The 24,483-nt window shown below is 47.9% G+C and overlaps 7 protein-coding genes across 7 annotated transcripts; 4 read left to right on the top strand and 3 right to left on the bottom strand.

The window, feature by feature from the left end:
- Nucleotides 1-716: 716 nt before the first annotated feature.
- F5147DRAFT_707861 (uncharacterized protein) lies at nucleotides 717-3,035 on the top strand. The gene is made up of 9 exons (XM_041438100.1): nucleotides 717-934; nucleotides 995-1,065; nucleotides 1,124-1,162; nucleotides 1,212-1,223; nucleotides 1,276-1,357; nucleotides 1,407-1,545; nucleotides 1,598-1,816; nucleotides 1,867-2,175; nucleotides 2,227-3,035. Exons 1-9 carry the CDS (start codon nucleotides 860-862, stop codon nucleotides 2,865-2,867), a joined length of 1,587 nt encoding a protein of 528 aa, XP_041290126.1. The 5' UTR covers nucleotides 717-859; the 3' UTR covers nucleotides 2,868-3,035.
- Nucleotides 3,036-3,439: 404 nt separating this feature from the next.
- On the bottom strand, nucleotides 3,440-4,800 carry F5147DRAFT_707858 (uncharacterized protein). The gene is made up of 5 exons (XM_041438099.1): nucleotides 4,486-4,800; nucleotides 4,201-4,425; nucleotides 3,961-4,149; nucleotides 3,819-3,915; nucleotides 3,440-3,758 (listed from the first exon to the last, which is right to left on the bottom strand). The coding sequence occupies exons 1-5, from the start codon at nucleotides 4,498-4,500 to the stop codon at nucleotides 3,616-3,618; spliced, it is 669 nt and encodes a 222-aa protein (XP_041290125.1). The 5' UTR covers nucleotides 4,501-4,800; the 3' UTR covers nucleotides 3,440-3,615.
- An 8,903-nt stretch (nucleotides 4,801-13,703) lies between these two features.
- Nucleotides 13,704-14,254, top strand: F5147DRAFT_776408 (uncharacterized protein; the record flags this gene model as incomplete). The annotated part of the gene is made up of 3 exons (XM_041441852.1): nucleotides 13,704-13,934; nucleotides 13,993-14,032; nucleotides 14,091-14,254. The coding sequence occupies 3 exons, from the start codon at nucleotides 13,704-13,706 to the stop codon at nucleotides 14,252-14,254; spliced, it is 435 nt and encodes a 144-aa protein (XP_041290124.1).
- A 1,048-nt stretch (nucleotides 14,255-15,302) lies between these two features.
- F5147DRAFT_776406 (uncharacterized protein) lies at nucleotides 15,303-17,468 on the top strand (the record flags this gene model as incomplete). The annotated part of the gene is made up of 7 exons (XM_041441851.1): nucleotides 15,303-15,491; nucleotides 15,542-15,741; nucleotides 15,790-15,899; nucleotides 15,938-16,689; nucleotides 16,740-17,089; nucleotides 17,143-17,239; nucleotides 17,382-17,468. The coding sequence occupies 7 exons, from the start codon at nucleotides 15,303-15,305 to the stop codon at nucleotides 17,466-17,468; spliced, it is 1,785 nt and encodes a 594-aa protein (XP_041290123.1).
- Nucleotides 17,469-18,343: 875 nt separating this feature from the next.
- Nucleotides 18,344-19,551, top strand: F5147DRAFT_707847 (uncharacterized protein). The gene is made up of 5 exons (XM_041438098.1): nucleotides 18,344-18,668; nucleotides 18,729-18,953; nucleotides 19,005-19,193; nucleotides 19,239-19,335; nucleotides 19,396-19,551. The coding sequence occupies exons 1-5, from the start codon at nucleotides 18,654-18,656 to the stop codon at nucleotides 19,536-19,538; spliced, it is 669 nt and encodes a 222-aa protein (XP_041290122.1). The 5' UTR covers nucleotides 18,344-18,653; the 3' UTR covers nucleotides 19,539-19,551.
- A 160-nt stretch (nucleotides 19,552-19,711) lies between these two features.
- F5147DRAFT_707844 (uncharacterized protein) lies at nucleotides 19,712-21,873 on the bottom strand. Its single transcript, XM_041438097.1, has 9 exons — nucleotides 21,675-21,873; nucleotides 21,502-21,623; nucleotides 21,378-21,440; nucleotides 21,201-21,322; nucleotides 20,978-21,140; nucleotides 20,868-20,923; nucleotides 20,465-20,821; nucleotides 19,882-20,417; nucleotides 19,712-19,834 (listed from the first exon to the last, which is right to left on the bottom strand). The coding sequence occupies exons 1-8, from the start codon at nucleotides 21,793-21,795 to the stop codon at nucleotides 20,087-20,089; spliced, it is 1,335 nt and encodes a 444-aa protein (XP_041290121.1). The 5' UTR covers nucleotides 21,796-21,873; the 3' UTR covers nucleotides 19,712-19,834; nucleotides 19,882-20,086.
- Nucleotides 21,874-21,955: 82 nt separating this feature from the next.
- On the bottom strand, nucleotides 21,956-23,648 carry F5147DRAFT_707837 (uncharacterized protein). The gene is made up of 5 exons (XM_041438096.1): nucleotides 23,578-23,648; nucleotides 23,491-23,522; nucleotides 22,786-23,440; nucleotides 22,526-22,732; nucleotides 21,956-22,428 (listed from the first exon to the last, which is right to left on the bottom strand). The coding sequence occupies exons 2-5, from the start codon at nucleotides 23,501-23,503 to the stop codon at nucleotides 22,098-22,100; spliced, it is 1,206 nt and encodes a 401-aa protein (XP_041290120.1). The 5' UTR covers nucleotides 23,504-23,522; nucleotides 23,578-23,648; the 3' UTR covers nucleotides 21,956-22,097.
- Between the last annotated feature and the right edge of the window lie 835 nt (nucleotides 23,649-24,483).

Below are 24,483 nucleotides of genomic sequence, written 5' to 3'. Positions count from 1 at the left end.
ATTGATTTTGACTCGCTTAGAGTTGTTTCATGAGCTGGTGAGTCTGACCCAGGTTTATCCACTTCGCATACACTCTCGGAGATGGGTTTTGCCCGCAGTATATTGCGAAGCCCCCAACTACTAACATCTACAGTGTGTCTCCGAGTTCTGGGAGTTAAGCTGCGAGGCAGAGATTCTGAATCAGCCATGTCCAAGTATGAACTCGGATTCTCGAGAATCCTCTGGTCCATGCCATGACGCACTGCCGGGGATGTTTCGATGGTTGAATCCACACCATAACTGAGGGCAGAAGTGGGCGGGACGATGCAGCAGTTTTCTGGTTGCAAAGGCGGAGCGGCAGCGGAATGGTTACCAATACCTCGGCTTCGGATATGAGAGAGAAATGAATGCATCTCTCGTCAAAAACCTCTACTATGCGAGTCAGTGCGGCGCATATGCGAGAATCGTCGAACGTACAGTCACTCCGCCAATTATAATGTGCTGGATCGAATGCGCTGAACCTCTGTTCTGGTGAGGCACGGGGACAGTAGTAGGAACAGGACGTCACGTCCTGAATCGTCACTACCGCCAAGCAACTGGGCAACAAAGGCCGACCTAAACCAGCACGAATGCAACGAACGTTGACAATCTAGACGGAGCCAAGAGAATCCCTGTTCCAGAATCCAGATCAGTTCTCCGAGTAGAACCACTAGATCAGTATCAACCCCTTCTGCAGGGGTCGACTCCATTTACGCGTCGAGATCACATGATCATCGAGAATTGATTACATAATCATCAGCTGAGGCGGTGGCAGCTGCACATTCAGACCGTAACCGCGCTTTCCATTGAGCTGCCAGCTGTGTCCTTGATTTTGCCCACCATGGATCGCTTCGACTCCCTGGCGAGTACCCTGTCAAACCTGACTGTTTACGACCTCAAGAACATGTACAACCAAGTACGTGGCAACGAAAAGCAGGGCAATTGCAATTACACATGCTGATAGTTCATGATATAGGCCAAAAATGTTGTGCTTAATGTCAGCGAGATGGAATCCAAAGTCAGGGAGGCGACTAATGACGAACCTTGGTAAGCATATCACGACCAAGCTCAATGCAGGGCGTAGTAGACTCACAGGGCAACGCAGGGGCGCCAGTTCCACATTAATGCAAGAAATTGCTCAAGGGTTAGTGACTTTCTATATCATATTAAATGTCAATTGACATTTTGCATAGGACATTCAACTTGTAAGCCTGTTACTCCAGGGTTCCGACTGTATGCCCCATTGACGTACCCTAGCCAAAACTTCAATGAGATCATGCCGTGTATATATGCCCGGTTTATGGAAAAAGAGGCACGACAGTGGAGACAGATTTACAAGGTAGGCTGTTTGTGTTTTATCCAGCCCTCCCACTAACATACGCCTACAGGCCCTCCAACTGCTTGAATACTTAATCAAACACGGCAGTGAGAGAGTTGTCGACGACTCTCGTTCCCACATCTCCACACTCAAGATGCTCAGAAATTTCCATTATATAGACGACAAGGGCAAAGATGAGGGCCAGAATGGTATGCAGCTGACAGCGAACCAAACGACACCTCTGACGTACTGCGTATATAGTCCGCAACCGGGCCCGTGAACTGGTAGACCTATTGTCCGATGTAGATGCCATCCGCACGGAGCGACGGAAAGCGAAAGCCAATCGCCATAAATACACTGGCACTGGCAACGATTCCATGAGCTTCAGCTCGGGTGGCAGCCGCTTCGGTGGATTTGGCAGCGATAGCTTCTCGAGTGGAAGTGGAGGCTATTATGGCGACAGAATGAGTGGTAGAGATGGTGAGAGTCTTATAGATCTCAAAATTCATCATTTGTTCACGTTGTGATAGATTACGGAGGCAATTCTGGTTTCAGAGATAGCAATGGTAGAAAGGACTTTGAGGAGTACACTGCTGGGGACGACGAGACTGTTGTCAGACGATCAGGTTCTGTCAGTAGGAGTCATACTGAGTCCCGTCAGGGCACACAATCAGTTGGTTCTCCTGTTCGTCCGGTGCAACCTGCGCCTTCGAAGCCGAAAGAACCTGACGTCGATCTCCTGGGTGGCTTCAGTGACGAGCCGGTGGTCGCTACCAGCGTCAACCCCGTGTCCAACAAGAACAAAGCCCTTCCATCCGTAGGTAATGTCAGTCTCGATGGTGAGGCGCCCATTAGAAGGTTCTTTCAGATAACTTATGTGACTCATGCAGATGATGATTTTGCTGATTTCCAAGCTGCGCCGTCTTCACCCGCACCATCTTCACCTGCCCCAGCATCTGCTTCTCTCTCCACTAAGCCTACGTTGATGGAGATGCTACGGAGTACAAGCCCTCCTGCCAATCGAACACCCACCATGAGCCCATCACTTGGATCACAAATTCCTAAACCCGCTGCATTTTCCAACACTTCTGCGAGGGCGCTTTCTCCCACAAACAGGCAATTTTTCCCTACTACTGCTGGCGGGTCATCCGGCAACTTGTGGTCTACGTCGACACCGCTGTCGCCTACGACATCTGTCCGAACATCAATGTCAGCTGCCCCAATCATCCCCGCAGCTCCACCCCCAAAAGCTTCACCTGCTGCACCCCCGAAATCGTCATCGAACTTCGAGGACTTGTGGTCGTTGTCTCTAGGCACATTATCGACGACTCCAACCGTCAAATCTGGGAATACTGGTAAATCTATTAAAGATCTCGAGAAAGAGAAAGCCCAGGCTGGTATTTGGGCATCAAGTCAGAAACCAGGTGCAACCCAGATGGGGATGGGTAGCGGATTCGGGAATTTTGGTGGTATAGGCACCTCTGGCGGAACATCTGCTTCTGCGAGTGGTGGAGATGACCTCTTGCTGTGAATCATGGTTACAGGCAGAATCATGCGATTCGGGGGGGTGGAAAATAGACGACAAGTGCAGTTCTTTGTTTAATATTGCCACGTTGGTTCATAAGTTTATCTGCTATCAAATTTTGCGGACTGATTTATGTTGTGACCGTGTGCAACAACTCTCCTGTGTAAACCCATCAGGCTGGGCAAGAGTTGGAGATATAAGAGCCGTCATCCCACTTCCTCGCCTCCCTTAACGCGCAGTTCTGAGCAAGATGTGCAAAAATCAGTAGAGCCAATCATGAAACGATATTGCCACACTCCGTGGAGTCTCTTCCGTCTTGGACAGGTGAAATGGAAACTTTGACGGCGTCCAATTCGGTGTGAAGAAAGCTCATGATGTATTGAGTGACGTCATGGATGAATCAAAAACCTCTTGTCGGTGCTTCTTGATCTATATCTTTTGCAGTGTAGACAAGCACACCTTACTGATCCACTGCGGTCGAAGGGTACTGTCAGTCTGCCAGAGTGGGAGGCAGCAAGACAGAAGCGAACCTTCAAAATTAGTGAGTATTTGAGTCAAGCTCACGCGCTGGTTATTCGATCCGATGTAAAGATTGGTAAAGCAACTCAATACCTCTTTGATATTGAAAAAATGAAGCACATATTATCTACTTAAGTATCGTCCACCCCGCCATGCTGGGCTATACCTTGCTGTATGCCTAACCAACAAGCACTGTGTAGTGCATTGTAGGTGGAGACTCCTGGCGGTGTCTAGGTTAGCGTGACCTAAGATATCTGGCCAACATCCACATAAATTCAATGGACATCGACCCAACGCCGACGACGTATGCGACGAGCCAGACCGCAGTGAGGATGAGGCAGACAGTGTTCTGAGAGCAGAAGCCTGCTATCAACATTGCTGGGGACGAAGCAGTACATGAGGACCAAGAGAGAGCACAGCATTAGTCGAGCAACCCACCAAATATGAAGCAATTCAGAGACAGGCCAGCAAAGAACATGGGCATGACCATTGATAAGAGGTGGGACAAGAGGAAATAACCGCCTTGCTTGATTTGCTGATGATGAGTTAGTGAATGTTGTCAAAGAAAAATAACCCTCACCTCTTGAGTCCACTGGCGATCGGCATGTAGCCAACGTATCATGCCCAAGCCAGATGTCAACATTGCAATCATGGCCATCATAAGTGATATGAAGAGTAGAAAATAGGGGGCAGGCGAGGTGTAGTCAAAATACGGCGCGGGAGAGACGGCGGTCACGAAAACACCACTTGTCGCGAGAAGCAAACCAGCCTTCTGAAGTTTTAGACTGTGTAAGCGCCAGCGAGGAGTTGAATAACTTACTGCGGTGACAGTGTTGGTCAGGATAGAGCATTGCCTTTCCCTCACGTTCTTGAATGCGTCCTCGGATTGCAGTGACTCCCAATGGAGTTCAAGATCGGGGCGTCCCATTGCAAGAAGACAGAGTGATCTCGTTATAAAGGACGTGTCACGAAGAGCTCTTGGGAGCATTCGGTCTTCAGCAAGTATGCTTTCGTCGGAAGTCCGAGGCCCATGAATGCTGAAAGTCTAGCGTGGTTCAGTCATATAAGCCTAGCTAGTAAGTCTTACTACATTTTGAAAACGTACCTCTGGTAAAGCCATGTCGAGAGGTCAAAGAAAAGAGTGCAGCTAGTCTACGTATACTGCACCTTGACATTGGCTTATATGCGCTTGAGATGGTCTTGCATAAGCATACCAGCATTTGAACTGGTATGCGTTGGAAGTTTCTGTGCGGAAGCCTTTATAACTTATGTGCGCTTGAGGTACTATGCGTTGGAAGTTTCTATGCGGAAGCCTTTATAACTTGTGTGCGCTTGAGGTATGCGTTGGAAGTTTCTATGTGGAAGCCTTTATAACTTATGTGCGCTTGAGGTATGCGTTGGAAGTTTCTATGTGGAAGCCCTAATGAGTCTCGCAGGATTTAGGGAGGCGTACGAACTAGGGCGTGACATGGGTGGACCCGGGTGGCACCCGTACCCAATCCGCGGGTAGATGGAACTTCAGAGGCCTACCCGCACCCGTACGGGTAAGAGTATCACGGGTGCGGGTGGATCCATGGGTGGACCTGCAGGTGGTATGGGTCACCCGCGGGTGAACTAGTATATGTTATGTAGAACTGTACTGTAGTACATATGAGAACATATGTATGAAATATATGTAAAAAATCAATCAGAGTCAACATCAATTGTGTCACGGCGTGAGGGATCCTCTTTTCCCTTCCCTTCTCCCTTCTCCTTTCCCATTTTCTTTCGCATGATTTTTGTAGCGATGCTGAGATCGGGCATAAGGGGTGTATTGAACCAAGATCCAACGGCAACCTGTGCCTTGAAAGAGCTTTACCCTTTCGATATAGAGAGGATCCGCTACTGAGTTGAATGGGCATTTATTGACCGCGCAACGGCATGTATTTGTTGCTGGCGAGTTAGGTGCCAAAGATGCGCTCGAAGCTGAGTTGAAACTGCTCCTCGACATGGAGGATTGAGGTTTAATTAACTGATGACGAGAGACTCGGAGAGAGGGACCAGGCCACCAGGGCAGCACACATCGAATTTAAACATCTCGAATAGATGTCGGTTGGCGTCATGTTGACAGGCTCTGACTCGGATAAGGACTAAAAATTAAAATCCGTTTGAAAATAGTTTATGGTCATACAGCACTGCTTAGTACCTGTTCAGAACCTTCATACCACGGTTATAGTACCTCAGCGAGCTTGATTTTGACATCGGATAAGTGCAAGTAGGGAGGGTACAATATTCATCTGAAACTAATTTGTCACTCGGCACCGGTTCATACCTCTCATTGGGGTACTAGACCACCCGTGGGTACCCGTGGATACCCAACTTTAGCAAGCCCTCCGACCCGTACCCGTGCGGGTGAGCCACCTGTACCACCCACCACCCCATATCACCCGACCCACGTTCCATCTGTGAGTGGCACCCGGGTGGGTACCCGGTGTAGAGACTCATGCCTCTCATTGTGCAATATGGCAGTTTTCACTGGGGAGTACATGGCGCGAACTTGTAGCATCACTCTGTGTGCTACCCGCAGCTATTCCTACATGAGGCGCAGCTTTCCCGCGCAATGCGCAACTTGCACGGGTACCTTTCCCGCGCTTCACGATGTATATGCGCGCGCGCTTTCCCGCGCTTGAGCGCCCTATAGTGCCAGCCATCCGGAAGCATCCATCCACTGTCCACCAAGTTCCCTAGTGCGTATATTTCCATTTCTCACATTTGCTTATCGTTCCATCTTTATTTTTATCATGGACCCTTACTTACATATATCTTTACATACCTTACTCGGTAGCGCTTCGGCTCCGCATGACAGCGCTTAGGCGCCATACTTAAGCGCCAGCAGTACATACTATGACTTACTCACTTACTCTCCCACCAGAACGACAGAGGACTTACTGGTTACTACCCACTATTTACCTAGCAGAACATAGTAGAAATCTATTTGTTTACACCTCGCATCTCTCTTCTCTTGTCTTACATCATATCATCACTTAAGCAAACTCACTCTTACTCTCTCTCGTATCTGTATACACGCGCACGCTTTCCCGCGCTTCGCACCATACACGCGCGCATTCCCGCGCCTTGCGCGCACCTGCGCTTTCTTGCGCTTCACATTGGCCAACCAGTAGCGCTTTCAGCGCATACCTCTAGATCCTTGCTGCACTCGCTTCCCCTTTAGGGTCGAACGCACTTGTCGTCTCAAGTATAGCAGACTAGGCAACGCGTGACCTTACAACATTTATAGATACAGTCAGGACCTTTGTTCGTGCCTCGCTGTATCGTTGAACCTTCACCGGGTAACCCTCACCCATGTCACGCCCTAGTACGAACACCAATGTAGCCAGAGACAGCTCCTCAACACGCCAAGGAGCCGGCTGTTATTGATGACTAGTGATGTGTGGGCCCGGCTCGGCCTGAAAGCCCCGGCTTGGGCTCGGCTTTTGGGGGCTTGGGCTTCGCAAAACCTCAGGCCGAGCCGTGGGCCAAAGCCAGGCCAAAGCCACGGCTTGGCTTGGGCTCAACGACGGCTTTCAAAAACAAAATGACTCGAAATTCAATATAAGTAGCGCTCGAGTCCTACAGTACTTCGTCATCGTCTGCTGAATCAACATCAGACTCTTCCTCCTCCAAAATCAGTGTATCCCACCCCTCATCATCTGCTGGCTCGACTTCTAACCCGCCAGTCCCATGTTCGGAATCTTCACTTTCTTCTGTAAGGGATGAGGGACCAGGCTCCCGGAATATAAGTTCATTATGAAGAGAACACTTTACGCATTGTAGAGCCTCGACGATGTCTCCTTTCAGCCGATTACGCCGCTTGGTGATCGTGATGCCTCCTTGCGAGAAAGCTCGCTCGCTCGAGACAGATGCTGCCATAATGGATAAGTAATCCCTTGCCAGCGAAGCCCACACTGGATACCTTAGGGCATTGATCTTAAAACAATAGTCAGCATTGAGTGAGTAGCAAGTGAAAGTGACTTACACCCCACCACTGAATAGTGGTCATACCTGCCAAGGGAGCGGCCTCAATGGTTTTGATATAGCTTGTGAACTCAGCCCTCCATGGTTTTGATGGATCCCCAATGGACGCGGCACCTGGTTCTGCCTCGGAGTCATCTTCAGAGTCACTCTGAACTTCCCGAATGAGTTTCTTGAGGCTGCCAACCTTACTTTTCGTAGTTGCAGGCTGCGACAATGCAAGTGACTGATTGAGCTCGTTGTAGCGTTGTTCGAAGACGTTCTCGGCACAAGCAAGCACATCATCGAGCAAATTCGATGGCCAGTGCTTTTTGAAGTATGCGAGTTTGGCTGTCGGATCAAGTACTAGTATGGTAGAGTATGTTAGAGTCAGAATGATTGGAATAGAAAATGACGAACACATGGCAATAACATAGGCAGCAGTGTCTGTAGTTTTCTCATAATATTCATCTAGCTTCTCTGCTGCTGCCTTGAGTGTGCTGGCAAACTGAATATACTTGGGCCTTTTCGCTCATGAAGACCATGATTTGTGAAGCGTCTCCAGTGCAGGAATTGCAAGATGGAGAGTTGATCCTCGATCGGACGAGAAAGCTTGCTGTGCCACGTCGGCATATGAAAGAAGGTCCGTGAACTGGCCAACCCGTGTCCACTCCGCAGATGTCAATTGCAGAAAGTCGATTTTGGCACGCTTCGATAAATTTTGCTCTTGGTGTCCCATTTCATACACGAACATATCGACATGCTGTAATGGCAAGTCAGAGTAAGAACAAAAAGGTGTGGTGGTGTATCATACCTGCTTGTTGCAATCGGCACAATTAAGCATAATGTAAGTCGAAGACCAGCGGACCTTCATATCAATTAGTAGTTGTGTTGGCAAAGAGACACCTGCTTTTGTCTGAACAGTTCTATATAGCTCTTTCCATTTCGCCGAGGAACGTTCTTTGACACAGATACTGCGGACCAGACCAATCTCGTCACGATTGACCCTCTGAGCTAGATCCGGTTTGTGAGCATGCGGGTTATGGGGGTCGTAGTGGGGTGCCTTGCTATAGGTACTGATGAGTCGTTGCATGCCGAGATTAATAACATGCGCTAAACAACTGTCAGGGTTGTTAGCAGTTCCATCAACCAAATCGAAAAGACTTACTTTATCTTGCGTTGACGCCACGGGAAATCTTTGTGGTACTTCGCCTCGTACAACTTCGAGAATTCCTGCAGCATGGTACTATTGTTTGCTGCATTGTCGCATGTGACGTGGCCAATCTAGGTCGAGATATAAGCACAGTCATTGAGGAGGTGGAATTTTTACTGACTTTGTGTGCGACACCGACACAATCAAGCACCTTGAATAATGCACCCCCTAGGCGCTGGCCATTATGGGCATTATTGAGCCGAGTAAAGCCAAGTAATGCATTCCCAGGTACCCATTGCATTGGATCGTTTTCTTCGATCCAGTGTCCAGTGACAGCAAAATAACCATCCGAGTCATCGGCCTGCCACGCGTCACATGTGATATTGATTGCACCGCTGACGGATTGGCTCTAAAATCATGTCAGATAAGAGCAGATACTGTGAAGAATAATACATACATTCAATTTCTTTTTGAGTTTGGTCAAATGGTTCTTGAAAACACGTATGATTTCAGCACGCGTGGCCTTTCGGCCTGGAATCTTGACACCCTGTGTAGCACGCGAGGCAACATCTATCATTTCTTTGAACTTAGGGTGCTCAAGAGCCTGTATGGGCTAAATTCTGTTAGTTTACAGCCGACAATATCAATATGAATGAGTCTTACCTGATCTGTGGCGACAAGCCACTCAATTGCAGCTTTTCTAAAATTCTGGTGGGTGTAAGGGATGGCGCGCTCTGGCAATTTGCGCTCAGTCAAGTGCGCATCAATCATTTGCTGTGCTTGTGCGGCTTTCTTTTTCTTGGCTGCGATGTCACCCGGCAATTTAGATGTGAAGGCGTTGGCCTTGGCCCATGTACAGTATTTTCCCTATGGACATTTAGATCTAGTACATCAACAAATAAATAAATGAGAACATACAGTGAATTTGGCTTCTGCATGACGGCGGAGGGTTGACGTCTCGTTTACAATGGTACATTGAGCCCTAAAATATGTAGTGTTAGTGATGTAAAGACATATGCAAATGATGTGACAATGTACGGACAAACTTTGCACTTTCGATGTTTTTTGACCTTGCCATTAGTGTGAGTGCACTCCAACGGTTGACTGAAGAATTGGTCGATGTCGCGAGTTTTATCCTTGTGTGTGGGAGATTCATCAATGATGGGCTGGACATCAATATCTGCAAGAATACCGTCTTCGTCAACATCTTCTTGAGCTTTAGCAGCTTTCTTGCGATGGACTCATTTGCCTGACGACGCTAGGTCAGGAAGGTACATTATCTTGCAGATAGACTTACACTTTGGATTCGTCCATGCATCTTCGCGTTCGTCATCACCGGATATCTCATCTTCATTGATTTCTTCGACACGTGCCCTTTTGCTGGTGGTTTCAGGTGCGGTGGTGTCGACATTTGGTGCAGGAGCAGACGGGATGGGTGCTTGTGGTGGTTTGGTGGCCGGAGGATGGGTGTCATCGGTGGTGCGCTTCAATGCCTCTGCAGTATGAAAGGCGTTGATGGCTCTTGTTTGAGAAGGGAGAGCTGCCTTCTCGGAGTGCTCCAGGAGTGCAGCGGTCGGTTTGACTTTGCGCACTGGATGCACTACACGTGGCTCATCGTCACTGTCTGTATGGACCATTCCGACCATTAGATTTTTTCAAGTTAGAGCAAGGGTAGCGACGTACCAGTACCATAGCCATGAATACCTTTTATCCCACTACAAAGGATCAAGATCGTGATGAAAAAGTATACTTCGAACACAAAGCAACATGAGATAGAGTAACATCGACGGTGCGAAGCACAAAGATGGGCAACTCACCTGGGTTTCTGACATATGAAGTGTTTGTTGGATTTGCGGAAGAGACTAGAGTAGTAATGGTTAGACAGATTTAGATATAGTAAATAAACTCATACCTGATGTCCGGATGTCCATGGAAGTCTGTAACAGACGATTCGACTCCCTAAAGTAAGGACGCATGGATGTCGATGATGGATGTGCAGGGACTAAAGCCGCGGCCTGAGCCGCTGGCTCAGGCTTCTCAACACGTCAAGCCGGGCCCTGGGCCGTGGTCAGGCCCTGACTTGGGCCTGGCTTGGCTCGGCCTAATCAGGCTCGGCTTGGGCCGGCCCACGGCCTGAAGCCGGGCCGTGCACATCACTATTGATGACTAACAGTATGATGTTGCAGATAAGTAGCTGAACCCCGGACAAAAGAAAAAGACTAAGGAACGACTGCTATTGGGTGACTATCCGTAGGCCAAATAATGTAGAATAGATTAATATGACGGACCTTGAAACATATCTGCCAAAGATAATCCGTACAGAAAACCAAACCGTAACGCACTTTGAATAAAATAAGTCGACATCCGTGGCAGGGCGTGTTATATGCGGTGTGGGAACTTTTAATAATCACGTGATGGACACCGCCGATCTTAAAACTTCACACCCAGTGAAAGGCTATGAGAGCCCTAGAGATCTCTAGCGAGTCTCAGAGAAGAGCAAAAAAGGAAAACAAGTGAGATATAGACATAGCGAGAAAATGGCTAAATGAAGCGAAGATAAGACACATGTAAAACATTGTAAACTGGTGTGGCACGGTTTTGTGTTTATGTGTCTGCAGTGTCAAGCTCAAATGCCCTGCCACGCTTCTCATATCATACTATTTATGTGATATGCCTCGAACTTATACCTGTGATTGTCTATGGTTATGCGGAGGCGCTCTATGCGAAGTCACTTGAGCACAATGGCGTTATCATGAACAACTTCGGGGACCTCAGACAGCTGCGCATATCTCAGTCTGGCAGCTTCGAGAAAATGCAGGTGTCTCCGGTGGAACTCACACAACAGGTACTAGTAACGAGAAAGATGGCGATGAAGACTCGGAGCTCGGAAACCAGGCAGATCAAGACAATGATCCCTATTTACCCCCTGGATCTCACTGGCATAGTGGGTCACTCTGATTCATTCAAGTTGGACTCATACAAGGTATACTCAAAACAATAGGACGGAGAACATTTTACTGGTCCCCAGCAACTTGAACCTGATGATGGTCTCATTGTACGTAGTTCTACTAATCTATTGCACACATACGGGAAATGCTAGTACCTGATACAATAACACTGTAGGACGAGGAGAACTTCATGCATCCCCAGCATTCTGATGGGGACTCAGGCACCTCTGCAGAAGGTCACAATGAACATGGAGATCCACTGCCTCTGGATGTTGATGAGGAAGTGCTCATGAACGAAGTTTATGACAAAGTCCAGCTGGATGACCTTCGTACTTCTCTGGCCATGATTATGGGTATTCAGAATGCCAAGCTTGATGACCCTGGTATTGGACTTAGTGCTGATAGCCTCGAACGCCTGCGTAACCCTCTACGATGCACTCCATCCTTGGACGATCCAGTTATGAAGGCTGCAGTCAAGACTTATATGAACCTGCAGCATTCTGATCACGACTATGTATCGCAGCGGGAAACTATCATGGAACTCACTGGCGAAGACTTTCCCTCTCTCTACACGATTAAAAAAATTGTCGCCAAACTCAGTGGAGTCAAGTCCTTGATGCACGACATGTGTCTTGACTCGTGCTATGCCTTTGTGGGTCCGTTTGCCGACTGCGATCACTGTCCAGGGTGTGGAAAGCCACGCTACAGAGATGGAGCAAAGAAAATCCTGCAGTGACAATTTCCAACAATTCCAGTCGGTCCGCAGCTTCAAGCACTTTTTTGTGACCCCAAAAGTGCCGAGGAAATGCACTATCGTGATCTGTACACACAGAAGGTATTCGAGGAACTTGCGGAAAATGATGGTTGCAAGCAACACTGGGATGACTTCTTGGATGGGTCCGATTACCTGGAGGCAGTTATAGACGGCAGGATAAAGCCTGGTGATGTCGTCCTCATGATGTCCGTTGATGGTGCTCAACTATATGAGAGCAAGGTGTCGGACTGCTGGGTTGGCATTTGGGTTGTGTTCGACCGTTTGCCTGAGATGCGCTACAAGAAGCGCTATGTTTTACCAGCCTTTGTTGTTCCTGGCCCTCGTAAACCAAAAAATCTCAACTCATTCCTCTTCCCTAGCTTCCATCATCTTTCTGCCCTCATGAAGGACGGCTTCACAATCTGGGATGCTCACCGTGACTTGACGTATATCTCACACCCCTTCCTTGCCCTTGGCACTGCTGACGGCCCTGGCCTTGCATACTTAAATGGCCTCGTTGGGCATCATGGCAAGAATGGCTGCCGACTTTACTGTGGTCTCAAAGGATGACACAAAGCCGGCACACCGCACTACTACCCTGTCCTAATGAAACCAGATAATTTTCACGTCGATGGCTCAGATCACCCAGATATAGATGCCGCGAAGCTCGGAAGCTGTTCTAGTGAAGTATACTGGAAAAACCTTGTCCATGTCCTTCTCTCCCCCACTGAGGCTCAGTATCGTAAGCGACGCTTGGAAACAGGCATTTCGAAACCGACAATCTTTCTTGGGTTTGCCGAGAATCGCACCTTTGGTATCCCAAGATGTTTTGGGTCTGATATCATGCACCTAGCGTCTCTCAATCTTCCTGACCTTCTTATCCCTCTTTGGCGAGGAACTTTTGAATGCGACTCAGATGACGATAAGGACTTGTGGCATTAGGCTGTTCTTATAGGTGATGTGTGGACTGACCATGGTAAGGAGGTCGCTGAAACTACGCCGCACCTTCCTGGCTCTTTCGATCGGCCCCCTCGCAATCCCGCGAAAAAAATTAACAGTCACTACAAAGCCTGGGAGTTCACACTGTACTTATGGGGTCTCTGTCCAGCACTTTTGCATGATGTCCTTCCCAACCCTTACTGGCGCAATTTTTGCAAGCTCACACGTGCTATTCGACTTCTGTCCCAGCACTCAATTAGTTGAGTTGAACTTTGCACAGCTCAGCATTGCATCATCGAGTTCACAAAGGAATTTGAGTCGCTGTACTACCAACGCCATCCTGAGCGCATTCACATGATCCATCAGAGTATCCACGCTGTTGGACACTTATCCCCGAGAAGTCGAGACTAAGGGCCCTCTCATTTGTGCATCGCAGTGGACAATGGAACATGCACTTGGATACCTTGTGTCTCAAATCCGCCAGCCTTCGAACCCATATGCCAATCTTGCAGAGTGAGTCTTCCGTCAGGCCATCCACAATGCTTTACTTGTCATTTTCCCCCAATTGGAGCAAACACTGCCGCCATCTTCCCCGAAAGGATCTCGCAATGCTGGTTGTGGATATCTCCTCAAATGCAAGCATGAGCGCTGTCATCATAACAGCACAATATCAGAAGGATGGGCCATTCGACATTACCTTGAGACAGCTGCAGCTCTGCAATCACCCGAGTTTGGATATTTCTGTGCTGATGGATCCTTCAAAGTGTGTTGTTGGGCAAGACTACAACTGCCTAATGGTCAAATCAATCGCTCTGTGTGGTGCCTTAGAGAAAACAGGCCAAACGCACGATGAGCGAGAAATGTAAAGGTGAGCAAATTAAATTCATCCATCGCCAGTTGATGTCGTTGAACATACTGTTAGTTAGATATAAATGGTGCTCTTCACTTTGCAGAAGTCCGTTACTTCTTCGAAGCTCGTTTGCAACTGGATCACCCTCCTGCGGCTCTTGCCCTTGTTTCCGTCTATGGTCCCCCCGACCAGAACCTTCTGGCATCCTCTTCATTTACTGTCTGGTCGTGCACATATTGAGGAGAAGCTGCACTTGCTGTTATTCCAGTCACCTGCATTAAAAGTGTCGTCGCTATGGTTCTGCATAGACTTCGAGGTGACAATCAGTTTTTTGTCGTCAAAAAACCTGGCTTAGATGTTGCTGATATGGGAGGATATGTTGATGATCCGGAGGACAATATTCAGGAAGTGAAGATACTGAAGGGGACAGACTTGGAGATACAGAATAGTCACATTTCCGCAGTTTGAAGCACGGAACAAGTTTAATACAGTTGACAACAACAACAAGCAATGGTACAAGTTCAAATGCGAGAAGAGTCCAGTAGTCCAGTACAACAGCACGAATGTGCAAGAGACGAGTCCAGTGCAATGGTACAAGTGTAAGTGCGAGACAAAGAAAAAATGTTCAAGAATGATGAATCTACTCAGTTTTCATCAGGTCTCCGCTGCATCCAGAACAGGGTGAATGCAGATTCTGTGTATAGTAGCCGGGACATTGGTTCTTTGTCCCTTGCTGTCCCATAGGCTGGGATGATTACGAACAATGAGAACATGGACTTCTTCAGCATGGTAGATGTTGGCAACTACCTCTGGTAAGTCCTTCTGGGAGGACCTGATAAAATAAAACCATTTTAAAGTGCATATATCCATGTCAAGAAGAGACTTACCCATCTTGCTCTGCAACAACTGTGGTGTCGGCTTCATTTGCAGGTGTATCTGCATGAATTAAACCGAAGACTCGAATAACAAGTGTCTGAAAAAGCATTGACTCTCGCTATCTCTAGTAAAAAAGACCACTCACCTGCTCGTCAAGTGACTGAGGTGTAAACCGAACTGCATAAGCAGTGTCTGGTGAAACAGCTCCAAAGATATTCATCTGAACAACATTTCCAGCAGTATCTGTGTTCGAAGTATTGTCAATGATAGTATTTTTCTCCATAGCAATTGAATTAATGGGAGAGTCATAAATGGTCGTGAGTGGTATTGGTGATAGAGACGATATTGATAATTTTGTGAAGTTACCAAATGCAGACCATAGCAGTACGTTCGACCTTTGCCACAAACCACAATGTCCTCAAGGCATCGCAATGCCTCGGAGGACAAGCTACCCATGTTACCTATGCCTCCAAACTATACCCCTGCGGTGTCCTCACATTCGAGTTATGGTGTCCATGATCATTTTTATCGTCATGGAGATTATGATTCAATGATTCCAGAATCCTTAGGGGGATATAGGCCACCTGGCCAAATTCACGATGTACTGGTTTCTTTCGCCTACCATATTATTCAAAATTCACATTCTTACAGGAACATTATTCACCAAGCGAGCACTCCTTCACAGGAGACAGCTCAACGTCACACAGCTCTAGCTCGCATCACTCAGCATATATGCGTGAACTTGAGTCATGGAATGACTTGTTGAAGGAGAATAATACCAATTTGGAGGCCCGTAATCAGCTTCTCCAGATCAAACTCAGTCAACTTGAAGGAGAGCTCGAAAATTCCAAGTAAGCCATATCATCTCAATGTGCTGCATTGTTACTGAATTTCACTAGGTGCATGTACGACAAGCTTCTCGATTGTCTCAACTCCCTCTCTACTACCACTCCTCCACCATCAATGGTTCCAATTTCAGACCCGTTCATTGCTGTTGTACAAGCATCACGTGAAGCAGACGCACTCACCCCATTCTTGCTTGCGAAGACTACCATGATGTGGTGTACTGGAACCGTGATAAATACATGGACGATTATGACAATGGTCGTGGCACCTTACGGACACATGCTAACGACAGTTCTGGGAAACACGGCTTCCTGGAAGATGAAGATGGTGTTATATGCTCACAAAAGCGCCAGCAAGAGATGCACAAATATCAAATGCAATTGTGGCACACACTTCGACGATACAATCATGCACCTGTTACTTGGATGAAAATTGACTCGCTTGCAGCCGAATATTTTCGGTGCTCCATGCGTACAAAGTTTATTGAGCTTTGCTTGTGCCACAGAGACTGGAAGACCGACCTCCTTGCCATATGCCACTACTCTCAGTGGAGCGACCGTCCACGCACTGATGACATGATTATAATCAAACAAGAAGCCCCCAATTGTCGTGTGAAGCAGGAATTTCAACCGTCTTCAACCAAACGCCCTGCCTCTCTCACATTGCTGAAGCCCGCACATGCAGATAAAAAAACCCATGCCTTGTTCACTAATTCAAACGTGAAGCTACCACGATCGACGTCAACCACGACTCATTCTAGGATTGCAGTACCTGTCGTCCACAGTGATGCATTTGACCATGTCATGGCTCCTTCATTGATACATCCCGCAAAGTCGCTACCTGAGAAGAACAGCCCCAATATCGATACTATGCCCAATGAAGGCTCTTTGCCTACTGTATCTCCCAGCATCACAATGCCGAATTCATGCAGTACAGTACCCCAGCCTCTCAAAGTACGTGAATATTGATATTTTTATTACTTTGCTGATTGTTGTAATTCCAGATCATCAGTGCATTGGACAATGTGTTTGATGGTGACACGGAGCAACACAACACCATAATGAATAGTGCAGCACTTGCATCAACCAGCCTGGCCGAGTTACTCGAGAAAAAAACTGTTTCTGATCGTACCAACCTTCCTGTTCCCCCTTCTGCTACATCACGACTAGCATTTCTTGAAAGCCTCCATTCTGCTCTTACTACATCAGCCAAAGGCTCTATCACACCATCGAGTAGCATAACCCAACCAGAGAACATCGCATTGTCAACTGTGACTGCTGCAGCCATCAAAAATGGCAGGAACACTACCAACACTCAAGCCGAATATCGACCAAATAAGTCTTTCACTGCACGGTGTGTTATTTTTGCAGCACTTCAGTGGTGGCATATTGACCCGGCATTTACAGCAATTTGTGCGGGATCGAGTGGAAGAAGTCTCATAAAAAGGGTACCGCCGGTGAATTTGCTACGTACTGGACTTCGCTGCCAGAAGAGCAAAAAGATGTGAGTTTCTCGGTTGTCTGTGTAGCTTCCCTACTAAACATCATTTCACCACCGTAGTTGTACGAGGACCGTTCTAAACAGGCTAAGGGGGCATGCTCAATTTTTTTCATTTCTTTCACTATGATCTAACATGATGTAGCAGGCTAAATCGAGCGTGTCTGCGTCCCTCAGAGTCGCTGGTGTCGATACCACCCCACTACCACTTGCAGCCATGTCTTCGGTATCCTAGAAACACGACTCCCATGCCCTGTACTACTATGCTCAACCTGTCTACTTCTCACAACACTGTTTTTTCTGCATCCTGTCTACTGCATTGTTTCTCTACTGCATTTGTACCGTTTTCGCTGCACTTTTATACTGTTATCACTATCATTTTTGCTGTCAGTCGCTCAGATGTTTCATTAATACATTGATTTGTTCTTGTTCGACACGGCTGTCTCTAGTTAGTTTCATCATCTAAGCTCCTCGAGCCCCAGCAAGCCATAAAACAGACCCCGATTTTAATTCGCTGGGGCTCTTTTTGATGACATTCAGTCATCTGTAAATATACCCCCAGCAAGATAATGGCTAAAATAACGAGCCCCAGCGAGCCGATTTGGCAGGAGCGCTGGGACTCGCTGGAGCTCTCTCCGACTCTCGCGACCTTTCACTGGGCTTCACAAGAGAGCTTAAGAATTGGGCCGTAGTGGTTCCTGTATATTGCAAGATGGTGGAACTAGGCAACAACTATCGCTATGGAGGAGATGCGCGAGACGGGGACCTCAGATGTAGATTACTAAGCGATGAGTAAGCAGATAGCAAGGGCGTTAGTGGCCTAAAACGGAATAATCCGTCAATTATAATCTGTAAGGGGGGGGGGGCCGCCCCCTACAGATTTAGAGTTTGTGTGAAGAAAATAATGCGCGGGAAAGTCGTCCTAAATGAACAGCGGCATCGCGGCAGGATTTCCCTGAATGGTATTTTAGCGCGTCCAACAGCCCGAATATGATCTGGAGAGATACCTGCTGCCGCAAGAGAAGTGGCACTGCCCGCATTGAGTGACCAGAAATAGAGTTGGGAAAGAACATCCGGAGCTTCCGAATGAACCAGGAACGCGTAATTATAAAATTATAAAGGCTTCCGCATAGAAACTTCCAACGCATACCTCAAGCGCACATAAGTTATAAAGGCTTCCACATAGAAACTTCCAACGCATACCTCAAGCGCACACAAGTTATAAAGGCTTCCGCATAGAAACTTCCAACGCATAGTACCTCAAGCGCACATAAGTTATAAAGGCTTCCGCACAGAAACTTCCAACGCATACCAGTTCAAATGCTGGTATGCTTATGCAAGACCATCTCAAGCGCATATAAGCCAATGTCAAGGTGCAGTATACGTAGACTAGCTGCACTCTTTTCTTTGACCTCTCGACATGGCTTTACCAGAGGTACGTTTTCAAAATGTAGTAAGACTTACTAGCTAGGCTTATATGACTGAACCACGCTAGACTTTCAGCATTCATGGGCCTCGGACTTCCGACGAAAGCATACTTGCTGAAGACCGAATGCTCCCAAGAGCTCTTCGTGACACGTCCTTTATAACGAGATCACTCTGTCTTCTTGCAATGGGACGCCCCGATCTTGAACTCCATTGGGAGTCACTGCAATCCGAGGACGCATTCAAGAACGTGAGGGAAAGGCAATGCTCTATCCTGACCAACACTGTCACCGCAGTAAGTTATTCAACTCCTCGCTGGCGCTTACACAGTCTAAAACTTCAGAAGGCTGGTTTGCTTCTCGCGACAAGTGGTGTTTTCGTGACCGCCGTCTCTCCCGCGCCGTATTTTGACTACACCTCGCCTGCCCCCTATTTTCTACTCTTCATATCACTTATGATGGCCATGATTGCAATGTTGACATCTGGCTTGGGCATGATACGTTGGCTACATGCCGATCGCCAGTGGACTCAAGAGGTGAGGGTTATTTTTCTTTGACAACATTCACTAACTCATCATCAGCAAATCAAGCAAGGCGGTTATTTCCTCTTGTCCCACCTCTTATCAATGGTCATGCCCATGTTCTTTGCTGGCCTGTCTCTGAATTGCTTCATATTTGGTGGGTTGCTCGACTAATGCTGTGCTCTCTCTTGGTCCTCATGTACTGCTTCGTCCCCAGCAATGTTGATAGCAGGCTTCTGCTCTCAGAACACTGTCTGCCTCATCCTCACTGCGGTCTGGCTCGTCGCATACGTCGTCGGCGTTGGGTCGATGTCCATTGAATTTATGTGGATGTTGGCCAGATATCTTAGGTCACGCTAACCTAGACACCGCCGCTGATCTACCAGCTCTGATGTTTACGTGGAATAATACAACAGCGCAACGCGAGCTCAGTATACCATAATTAGCTTCGGAACTAAGGTGTCAGTTTTCGCCTCCCGGTGCGCTGGAAGCCTGACAGCATACTTCGAACACAGTGTACCGCTCTATAATAAGTTGATTTCTCCCCTCATCAAAGTGCGCTTGTGGCATCTAGTCATCAGGTGGGTATGTCATCTTGAAAGTCGCGTGGGGAGATAGGTAGAGGGTGCCAAGTACTGGCACTGTTAAAGTTTGAAGTGTGTTTGATTAATTCGCGATTATATTACGCTGAGCAACTATTCAGCATCAGCGTTGCTTGGTAATTCCAAGGGCCGTGAAATTCATTCATTCGACGAAGCTTGTGCAGGCAGAAAGAGTAATTTAAGCACAAACTATAACACCGGCGTCATTCTTCATCGATGCATCATGATCATACCAGTGATTAAATGACGATTCTGGACGTAGTAGTATAATACGTAGATGCATATGCAAACAGAACCAAAACGGAACTACACGACTTTCTTCCGTGACCTACCCCCCTTTTTTACGGTCGACGTGTCCGAGTCAGAATTGGAGAGGTACGCAAAGTTGCGTTTTATTGGCTCCACATAATTCATGCCGAGCTCGCGCAGGACAGCGTCTTCGCTTTCACCTTCTACAAACGTCCAGTACCCTTCCTCTGCATCCGCTGGGAGTGATGGGTCAGAGGTCCACCTCCACAGGCCGAATTCATCGAGGAGCAGGCCCAGTCGCGCAGCTTTGGTACGGATATCGATATTAAACTCCTTGTCCCCAGTCAACGCGAGTAGTGCTGCTCCCTTTGACTTTATAGGGGCGAGGCTGCACGCCATTAAATCAGTGCGCTAAAGATCTTTATCAAAACTTACTTCAAGTCCAATCGAATGTAAAGGCCCTGCTGCTCGTGAATGCGCTCGATTCGTTGAGAACGTTCTTCCCAAGTTCCGTCTACAGTCCTTTCAGGTAGCCGTATCACACCTTGCCACTTCTTGGAACCAGGCGACAGCGTCTCAGCGATGAGGCCACGGCCTTCGAGTGGGAAGACCACATCACGCAAGAGAAGCGAGTCCTGAACTTCCCGTAGCTTTCTAGATGACGTGTGAAAAGGTGTCCTGTTGATTCCTTGTGCAACTGAGCCATTCTTTGACGGGGGCGTAGGCACATGAACATGAGAAGGGTGAGTCAACATTATATCAACGCCCAAGAACGATTGAGCACCCCGCCGACTATTGAAGTTAACACAGAAAGAGGACAGGGATGCACATTGCTTACTAGCTACCCACGAGCTCAACATCAAATTTACAAGAGATGTTCTCTGAAATAAATTTCTAGACATTGATGAGCCGAGGAAGTATTCTTCGAGCAATAAATCAATAACGCACAGCAAGTAGTTCGGCTTGACCTCTCTCGACAGGTCGTTCAAGATGTCCGTGGTATCGCGCGCCGATTTGCTGCGAGGGACCCAACATGTCAAAGAATTTCGGTTTCTTCAAATCCCCGATGGATGTACAACCCGCATCAACGAGGGCTTTCGCAGTCCTTGGGCTGTAGTTATGCAAATTGTCAGAACATCGTCAAATTCAACGCAGGGTGAACGTGTAGTACCCAATGGCGGAAACAGACTGCAATGACCGAGCTATCATGTTCTTCCGTTTCGCCTCAGGATCCGAACTTTCTCTTGCCTTGGATTTCAATGTTCCTTCAGAAGGTTTGACAGCTTCCGGGTCCTGGAGACACGCATGAAACCCATGGACACTTGCAAGACGCGTAACACCTACGGACATAGTCTTTACCCGACAAGAACGCGTCTATCCTGTTTCTGATTCCGACGCCTACCCCCTTCAGCTACACACAATACCTAACAGTGAATACTAAACTCGCAGGGTCAGTAGCAAATAGTTCTAACCTTTTTCACCTGAGCTACGTCCCGCACGGGTTCCTCCAGCGTGCCAATAGCCTCGATAGCTCGTGCAAACGCGCGAACTTTGTAACCGTTTCTGTTCGGACAGGTGTTTTCACGCTCTAAATCTACGTCGGGGGTTGAGGATTTTCTCTGCAGTTTAAACTCAAGGAACTCACTTTGTGATAGCATTTGGAGGAGTTCATGGTTCGGACCGAGATTTCTCGTCGAGAATGTTCTCCTCGAGCATGAACCATGGGAGAAGAAAGTGGTTGCTCGGAATAGTGAGCGAGACAGCATGAAATGTACGCTCCTAATTCTCCTTGAGATACTTCAATCAAGCTGCCAACTTCCCAACTCACTGGTGGCTTCTGTTCGAAGTCCAATTTGATTACATAACTTCATTTTGTGTCAGGTGACCACTTGTTCACTTACACAAAAGGAAATTAGGACGAAGGAACTAGTCGGAAGAATATTTTCACGAGTGCCACAGAAATCGCCGATACAATCGTTCACTTCACAAAAAAATGGCGATGAAGCAGAACTTAAAATACGTAAGCACAAATGCGAATCGAATACGATGATAAGGTCATCACTCCAGCCTAGATACCCGCCATTTGCATCCTAGCTTGCCCAGCAGACTGTGCTCCTCCCTGCTGCCCTGCGGCACCCTGCACTTGCTGCTGCCCAGGTATGGTCTGACCGGGTTGTGCCAACACCAGGCCCGGTCCCATCACGAATGCTGCGACTGTCTTCTCCTCGAGGTCTGCATAGCGAACGCTCATCTCTTTGCGCTCTTTGCACCAGTCATCGGGATTCCACCATGTGTATGTTCCTGCTTCGCCCCCTGGGATTTTTGATGATGGAGCACTGCCGCTTTCTTTTGTTATCCAAATCCGTAGGTCTTTGTGGTATCGCCAATTGCGATTCCACCTGTGAAGCCACGAATCAGTCTAAATCCGTAAGTATGGCAGCCAAAACAACACTGTGGGAGTATCGAAAGTTTTCTGAGACATAAATCGAGACCTACAATTCCTGCGCTGCTATTTCTTGCAGTGCATCCCTCGGACTTGAATAGAACATGAAAAACAGTGTCTCATCACTGAAAGCTCCAGCCTTGGCTGGCCCTAATGGCGGTGGTTGAGCGCTATAACACGGAGGCAGATGAAAATCAGGTTCAACGCTATGGGCTGCAGATTGATCTGCCCACGGCGTAACAAATGTCGAATACAAGTTTCTTTCATGTAACATAAGCAAAAACAGCCAAGCGTCTAGTAATGCATGACATACCCCTCGTAACCCATGTCGAGTCCCATTGCACCTAAATCCGTACCGACGCTACTCAGACCTCCATCTGCATCAACACCAGCGTTCTTAATCATTGCGAGCAGGCCAAGCAAGCCCCACCGGTCCGCTGCGGACATGAGCACCTGCTGTGCGGGAGTCTGTGGATGATGGTGAGCCTGCACAAGTGGGTTATGTGTTGGTTGTGGATTATGCAGCTGTGGGTGTGCGTTATGCTGATGCGGATGTATATGATGCGTCCCATTTGACACATGCGGGCTTACTCCCGGAGGTGGCACACCGGGTGGTGCACTGAGATCAGCACCAGACGGTGGATTCTGCGATTGAGTCGAGTTCTGGCCACTTAATGGCTGTTGACCTGCCTGACTTCCCAGCGCTGGAAAATCATCGGGGCCAAAATCTCTGCTCTGCGCCACTGCACCTGCAGCTCCTGACCCACTCTGCCCTGCCTGCGTTGCATAACTTGTGACGTTAGACCCTGGTGCAATGGCAGGCGTTCGGTGCGCATTTTGTTGCTGAAGGGTTGGTGTCGGATAACTCCGTTGTGGTAGAGGATATTGCGACGTTGGGTAGGGAGACCGAAATTGCGACGACAAACCAGCTGGAGGAGCAAGACTTGGTGGTCGCTGTAGAGGTTGACCTGGGCGGAACTAAGTGCAACAATGGCGCCAGAGCAAGCTGAGAACACACCTGGTCGGTTCATTATGAGTTAACAATATCTGCTATAAAAATGACTGTTATTATGATAGTAGATGCAGTGAACAAGAGCAAACTCACGGTAACTTGTTTGACGGTTTCTGATGTTTTGCGTAGCTGGTCGACGAATATCTTATGTTGATGCTTGTTTGTTGACCTGTAGCGTTCTGTTCGCAGAGCGCTTAGCGCTTAAATCTCGACTTTGACGCCATCAGCTTGGCTATGTCCAGGCAAAAAAATCAGCTGCGTTTCCTAACAAAGAAAGCAGGCGCAAACTGCGATAGATTGTTATCCATCCGTCATGCATCATGTATGTAACTTTTCCCGTCGAGCTGCTGCACTTATATTACTACAATGTGCATGGTGCATGGCTTATCGCTGACCTCCAGCATGCAGCACACCTCTCTGACTGGATGTTCAGCTGACCGGCTCTACTATATCTTTGTGTGGACGCACGTGGACGCAATGGCTGAGTCTATCCCCCCTCTGGGTACCCGATGATAATGCCGTTCTACTTGCGATGTCCTACCTCGGTCCTCCACATACTGCCCGCGGTGATTCTGCGGCGTTGTCCCAACCAGAAAAGATGTACATCTACAAACGACCAGCAACGCAGAGATTTCAGACCATTCATGTACACAGACGTGCGGGCCCCTTCGACCTTCGTCGCACTAAACTGAACGAGTTCCCACCTCATAGCACACCGACTTTTGCAAACAACTGGTACTCGCCTCGACGCAAATCGCTCGGTCTCTTACAATGCACGGTCTCATTAAGGATTCGCAATCATAACGCGCCACGCGGTCAACCCACGTTCTCCAGCTTTCCGAACATCGTCCCGTTCGGTGTTGCCAGTTACCAATCACCGCTCGTGCAACGTACTTCGAATTAGCTGACCAGTGGTGCCTGGTTTTCCAGTTGGAAACGGGTGAACTGAGCTGGCTTCATAAAAATACAGCATGCCAATTTTATGAAACTGCTTTCTGC

This window comes from Suillus discolor (assembly GCF_016758755.1).
Source record: "Suillus discolor strain FC423 chromosome Unknown F5147scaffold_48, whole genome shotgun sequence".
Lineage (NCBI taxonomy): Eukaryota > Fungi > Basidiomycota > Agaricomycetes > Boletales > Suillaceae > Suillus > Suillus discolor.
Note: the sequence above shows the minus strand (reverse complement) of the source record. Positions and strands in the feature narration are given on the sequence as shown.